This window comes from Pyrgilauda ruficollis, unplaced genomic scaffold (genome assembly GCF_017590135.1).
Source record: "Pyrgilauda ruficollis isolate IOZ18807 unplaced genomic scaffold, ASM1759013v1 scaffold55, whole genome shotgun sequence".
Lineage (NCBI taxonomy): Eukaryota > Metazoa > Chordata > Aves > Passeriformes > Passeridae > Pyrgilauda > Pyrgilauda ruficollis.
Genome location: NW_024527155.1, coordinates 5573279 through 5579278, shown reverse-complemented (window position 1 = coordinate 5579278; position 6000 = coordinate 5573279). Strand labels below are relative to the sequence as shown.

The 6000-nt window shown below is 53.3% G+C and overlaps 1 protein-coding gene across 1 annotated transcript in view; it reads left to right on the top strand.

Moving 5' to 3' along the window:
* The first annotated feature begins 220 nt into the window (after positions 1 to 220).
* The window catches only part of CD81 (CD81 molecule), a 33025-nt gene continuing 27245 nt past the window's right edge, over positions 221 to 6000 (top strand). The window contains exon 1 of the mRNA XM_041481148.1: positions 221 to 345. Coding sequence (XP_041337082.1) covers positions 280 to 345 — 66 coding nt within the window. The 5' untranslated portion in view covers positions 221 to 279. The remainder of the gene's footprint in view (positions 346 to 6000) is intronic.

Sequence of the window (6000 nt, the reverse complement as noted above, 5' to 3'; positions counted from 1 at the left end):
AAAAAGGCAGATAATAGAAAAAGGAGCGGAAAGCAAAAAGGAAAAGAGGAGTTAGGAAAAAAATAGGAAATGGGAAAAGTGGGGAAGAAAAAGGAAAAAAAAGAAGAAGAAAGGGAGAAACACCAGGCGAGCCCCGGTCTGGGAAGGCGAGGGGTGCCTGTGCCAGCCCCGCTGCCGGGCGGGTCCGAGAGGCGTTTCCGGGGCGGGCGCGGGGCGGGATTCCAGCGCCCGCCGCCGCCCCGGTCAGCCAGGCAGCACAGATTCGGGAGAGCCGTCGCCATGGGAGTGGAAGGCTGCACCAAGTGCATCAAATACCTCCTTTTCGTCTTCAACTTCATCTTCTGGGTGAGCACAGGGGCGACGGGAAGCGGGGGCTGAGCTCCCCCAGCCTTTAAATAAGGGGGCTGCAGTATGGCCCGTCTGCCTGCGCCTGGGTTTAGCCTCCTTCTTGCCCCCCAGCATTGAGACTTGCTGTCTGGGATGTGCCTTAGGCGCTGCTTTTTTTTTTTTTTTTTTTTTTTTTTTTTTTTTTAGAGGGCGGAGGAGCTGATCATGCTTTGCTTTTTTATTTTAATGCATGCGTATGTATGTAATTGTATGTGTATATCTATTTATGTCTATTTTTTAAATAGATATGCAGAGGGGGAGGTAGAATCGTAGGATGGTTTGGGGTTGGAGAAGACCTTTAAGATGCTCGCGTCCAGCCCCTGCAGATGTTTATGGGCGCCTTTCGGGGCGGGGGGCAGAGCCGGGGGTGCTCCCGCAGCCCCTCTTGTGCCGCGGGTCTGCGCTGGGGAAAGCGGCGCTCCCCAGCCGGGGAGGGAAGGAGGGAGAGAGGGAGGGATGCAGGGATGCTGCCAGGCGAGGGGAGGCGCCGGCCGTGCCGCCCGCCGCAGAGGAGGGGGCGTTCGGCGAGCACGGGCGCCTCGGGGCTGGCCCCGCGCCCCCCGCCCCGCGGCTGCCGGGACCCGGCCGCCCTGGCCCCGCGCCCGGCACCGCTGCCCCCGCCGCCCGGGAAGTTATTTTAGGATGCAGATTCTATCCAGGCTGGAGAGGCTGCCTTTCCTGAGAAAGTTTTTCTTGAAATAATCCATCCAGACATGCGGCTAATTTAGCAAAAGGCGGCATATCCCGGTTTCCCTGCAAACCAGGTTTGTCCCGGTTAGAAAGAGCCTCCGGCAGCGCGAGGTTGGCTGGCAGGAGTCCCTCTCTCCTGCTCCTGCCCTCGGGGGCAGCGAGATATGCCCGAGCAGGCTGCTGGTTTCGTGTTTTAAATACTCTGGTTTCCATTCCACGGAATGCTTTTTTGTCTTGGAAGTGAGTCCAGCCCCACCCTGGCAGGCAAGGCACCGCTTGGATGCCCCTTATCCAGTCCCCTGCGCCCCTTGTCTGACATCCCGCTCTGTTGTCGAGGATTTGGGGGTTTTTTGTTTTGTTTTTTTGGTTTTTTTTGTTTTTTTTTTTTTTTTCCTCTGTGCTTGCTTACAGCAGCGAATGTAGCAAGGGGGCCTGGAGAAGTGGGAAGGGGACCGCTGGCTCCCAGAGCAACCCCTGTGTTGGCACCTGGAGTGGCACTGCCTGGCTGGAGCCTCTGCCTGCGGACTCCTCCCTAGGGGTGCCTGGGGAAGCTTTTTTGGGGTCCCCATCCCTGGGAGGTGTAGGGCTTAACCAAGGGGGTGCTCACTTCGGGCCTGTTCGCCTTGTATAACACTGGCCAAGAGACAGGGGACGAGCTCTGATAACAACGGTGTTAATTGATACCTGATGTGTTGCCAGCTGCGTGAATGAGAGATTATTCCGGGTTGGTTTTTTTTAACCTTTTCCTCCACCCTTAAAATGGCCGGATGGAGGCGGGTAGGGTTGTCTGTGAAGTGTTGTTCCTTCCGAGTTACTGTGCTTATCCCAGTTTTTTTTTCCTTGCCTTCTGGTCCCGATTTCCTGCCATTCTTGTAGAAGAAGCTGCCGGCTATGCTTTGTGAGGAAGGGTCTCCTGGGTGGCAGGAAGGATGCTGGGGGCTGTGCACAGCCAACACTTCTCAGCAAGATCAGTTGTTCACCTCAAAGTCTTGCAAAAGAGCTGCTCGTTTATAAATGGGCGTTTTGCTTCCAAGAGGAATTGCCAATCTGTATAATTTCCCCGTTATGAGTTCTGGTGCCTTGCCCTACCCTTCTGGAGGATGCTCCCTGAGAGTGGAGGTAGATGCTTCAGTGCCTCCCCAGGAGGGTGCCTGTGAGCTGGGACCCACTGGCTCCCCAAAACAGCTCCCAGGGCTGGACTTGATGGTCCCCTCTTGCTGTCTCCTGTGCAGACTGGGAGCCTGGGCTTCATTAGAATTAACGATGCTTTCTGAGGGGCTAGCTAGCTAAATGGTGGTTGAATACCAGATCTTGGAGTTTTCAAGCCCTTTTGTGTTGCTCTTTAAACTAGTGGGTGAGGGGAATTTTAGGTTTACCACAAAGACAGGTTAGCTGCCAACCTGGGGAGGAATTCTGTGGTTAACAGCAGAGTGTGATGGTCCATTTTGACAGAATGTGGTGCTGAGCACCCTAGCTGCAAGCTGGCTGTGTTGGGAAACCACCTCTAACCGCAGGGAGGTGTGAGACAGGGCACCTGCAGCCCTTCAGTCCTGCCAGCTGGTTATTATGCAGTGCTGATGGGCTCCCCGTGCTTATTTGCTTATGATTTGCCTTGTGTGCAGCTGCTGCTCAGTGCTGTTGGTGAAAACAAGCCAGAGGCAGAGCCCAAAGTTTGGCAGGCACCATGCTGCGCTGCACAGGAGGTTTTTCTAGTGCCCAAGAGGAAGAAGGAAGCAATTCTCAGCCTTAGTTACTCTGATAACTTTTTTATATAGCCCCGCTATCCTGCTGGAGTGTAAATAAACTGACACCCCTCTGGCTTCCTCCCCTTGCCTTCCCCCCGCAGCGCAGGAGGAATTTCACAAAGCTGCTGTGTTGAAAAAGGAAAAGGTGACCCTGCTGCCACCTCCTCGTTCATTGTACCTGAGATGTTTCAGTTTTATTTGATTTTTTGGGATTCCTTTTCTTTTGTGCATGCATTCTTGAGAAGAAGATGCCAAGATTATGCTTGCTCCAAGGTGGCTCTTGAGGGAGCAGTAGCTGCTGCATGGGCCCCATGTTCAAACGAGTGCCTGTCCCAGGAGAGAGGGTCCCCACATGTTCCACAGTGCACGCACCCACTGAAGTGGTGAAGGAGGCCATGGTCAGCACCTGTGGGCTTCACCTGGTTAGCAAACCACAGGGCTGGAAAGACAAAAGTTTTTCTGTGCTGCCAAGTTGTCCTGAAACCTTGGGGTGGCTGATGGCAGGTGGATACTCTGCCCTGTGAGAGGGAGCAGTCGCTGTTACTGGGCAGTTTGGCTGGTGTGATGGGCAGCCCAGGCAGGGCTGGGCATCTGGCAGGTGGAGCTCCTTTTCCATCCCATCCCTGCAACTGGGATGGCCGGACTTTGACTGCGGTCCTGAATTTTCCAAGCCTGATAGCAGAGCTCAGTGTGTGGGGCTGAACTGACCACTGCTGCAAAGGGTCCCTGGGGAGGCTGAAGGAAGCCAGCGAGCTATTTTAAAATATAATTAAACATAACCAAGGAGGAATTGACTTGCTTGGAGAAGGATCGCTCAAGCTTGTTAGCTAATACAGCCCATGGCAGCCTTCCAGGTGGAGAGCACCGCTGGCTGCCCTAGCAGAGAGGTGTCTAATTAAAAGGAAGAGCTTGCTCCTAATGCCATTTTGCAGGCACTGTCTAGCTCTTCTGTGTGTTGAGGGGATGCTGTACAGCCTGGATGCAAAAGGCAGGAAGGGCAGGAACAGAGGGAAGGTGGAAGTGAATCTGTCTCGGCAGGAGTGATTGAAAGGGAAGAAGTAGAGGAGCTGCGTATTTTCTTGTGCAACACCGGAAGATCTGTTAACTGTACGCTGGAGTCTGCAAAGGCTGCACAGAGATACTTGGTGTGGGTGATGAGAGGTGACAGTGTGGGGAGGTGGCAGCACTCTGTGGCAGTTGTCCCATGGTAGCTAACGCTTTTGCTGGGTGACACACGACCCTCCCATTGTGGTGAGGAAGGTGGCTGTGTGCCACTGCTCATGGCTTTAAATGAAGAATGGAAGATCTCAGGGTTCCTGTAGCTCTGAAACACGGGTTTGAAATAACTGTGGACTAACAAAGTAGCATGGATCTTGTTGTGGGTGCAGGCGTGGGCTGAGCACTGCTCCAGTGCCACTGGTGCTGGCTGGGCTGCTGGTCTCCCTGGGAATTGCAGAGAGCCTGGTGAGCAGCAAGGCCCTCATGCTGGTCTAGCATCTTCTTCTACAGGTTTTGTTTGGAATCCTGGGACATTGTACAGGCAAGCATATTTCTGTGTGTGTTTGACCCTGCAGCTGCTTAATACTTGTCTTTGAAGGGCAAGGGAGAGGTTTCCTTAGCAGGCTCAGTATCTACACTCCAGTTTTGTTGCTGATGTCTCTCTGGGATGTTTTAGGGCACTCTTGTCAAGTGAGCACAGCCCTTCCATCACCTACAAAACCTCTTCTGAAGTTTCTGCGTGCAGAAGGTTTTTTGAAGAGATGGGTGCACCCTGCCCTATGGGGATACCTGATTGCGCTTGATGGGCCGGGCTGCAGCTGAAAGGAGGGAGCGCTGCTGGCTGGAATGGGGATTGCTCTGTTTCCCTCACGTTATTCTGCTATGAGCCACCATAATACTTATCTTCTGCAAGAGCATTAACAGTGAGAAACACTTTGATGCTGCGCTGTGGAAGTGCCTTTCACTGTACTATTAAGAAGGGAAAGCAGTTGTATCCCCATTGTAATTAAATGTTTATGTACGGGGCCAAATTAATTTTAAAGCAATATCTCAAATTGTTTTCCTCTCTGTTGAGGGCAGTTAGACCCTGGGAAGTGCTACTTCTGTCTGCAGCAGGGATCAGGCTGGGGCAGGCTGGCAGTGGCCTGTGGGCATGGTGCTCCCCATTGTAGGACTCCGCTCTTGGATTTTGGTGCTGGATTCCCATTCTCCTCCCATCCATCAAGCTTTATTTGGCCTCTGGCATGCTGCTCCTCTGGGAGTGTTCCTCTGGAGCTTGTTTTGAAAAGCTCTGCAGTGTTGTAGGGCTGGTAACTATAGGCACCAGTGGAGAATTTCGCTCCGGCTGGCAGCTCTATTAATAGCCGCTGCTGGAAGGTGTGCTGCTGGGAGCAGGGCTGCAGGCTGCTCTCTTCCTCCTGCCTGCAGGCCATGCTGCTCTTCCCAAATGCCTTTCCTGCAATTCCTGGGCAGGCCTTGCCTGCAAACTTTCAGCCTGACCCTTAGTGGCTGTGGAGCACCGTGGCTGTGGAAGGCAGCAGAAGGACCTTGCCTGTGCTGTCACAGAGCCCTATCTGCCACTTCTGCCTGTGAGTGCCTGTGCCAAGATAACCTTCTGCCTTGTGTGCCTCTCAGACTGCATCTCTGTGTCTTACTAAGTCCCTTCCCCTGCTTACACCCTCCCAAGGGGCTCCAGGGCATCCCACAGCCCACCCCAACATGCAGCCCAGCAGTGATCTCTAGCACATCTCACCTTAAAATTTCAACTGACTCTTCAGTGTGAAGACTTGACATTGTAACATGGAGGTGGTCTCAGCATTGAACCCCAGTTCCCAGCTTCCTGGGCCACCATTCAGCTGTCAGCCCTTTGCTGCACCCCTTGCCCTTTCAGCAGTTCCATGGGGTGCAGCTGTTGCAGTAGAAAATAAATTAATCTTCTGCTTTCCAGGAGGCGAGGTGCAGGCTGTGGGAAGGTGTGGTGCCACTTGGGCACATTCCATGTGTCCCTCTCTTTCCTGACTCGGTCCTCAGGCTGGTAGTGCAGGACCTGTAATGTCCCAGCACAGATCTTGCAAGGGCTTGTACTGCCCTTCCAAAGGTAGTTTCCATCACGTTATGAATCTCTATCTCCTTGCTTTTTCTCTACTCATGCTGCTTCACCTAGAGACCCACAAATTAT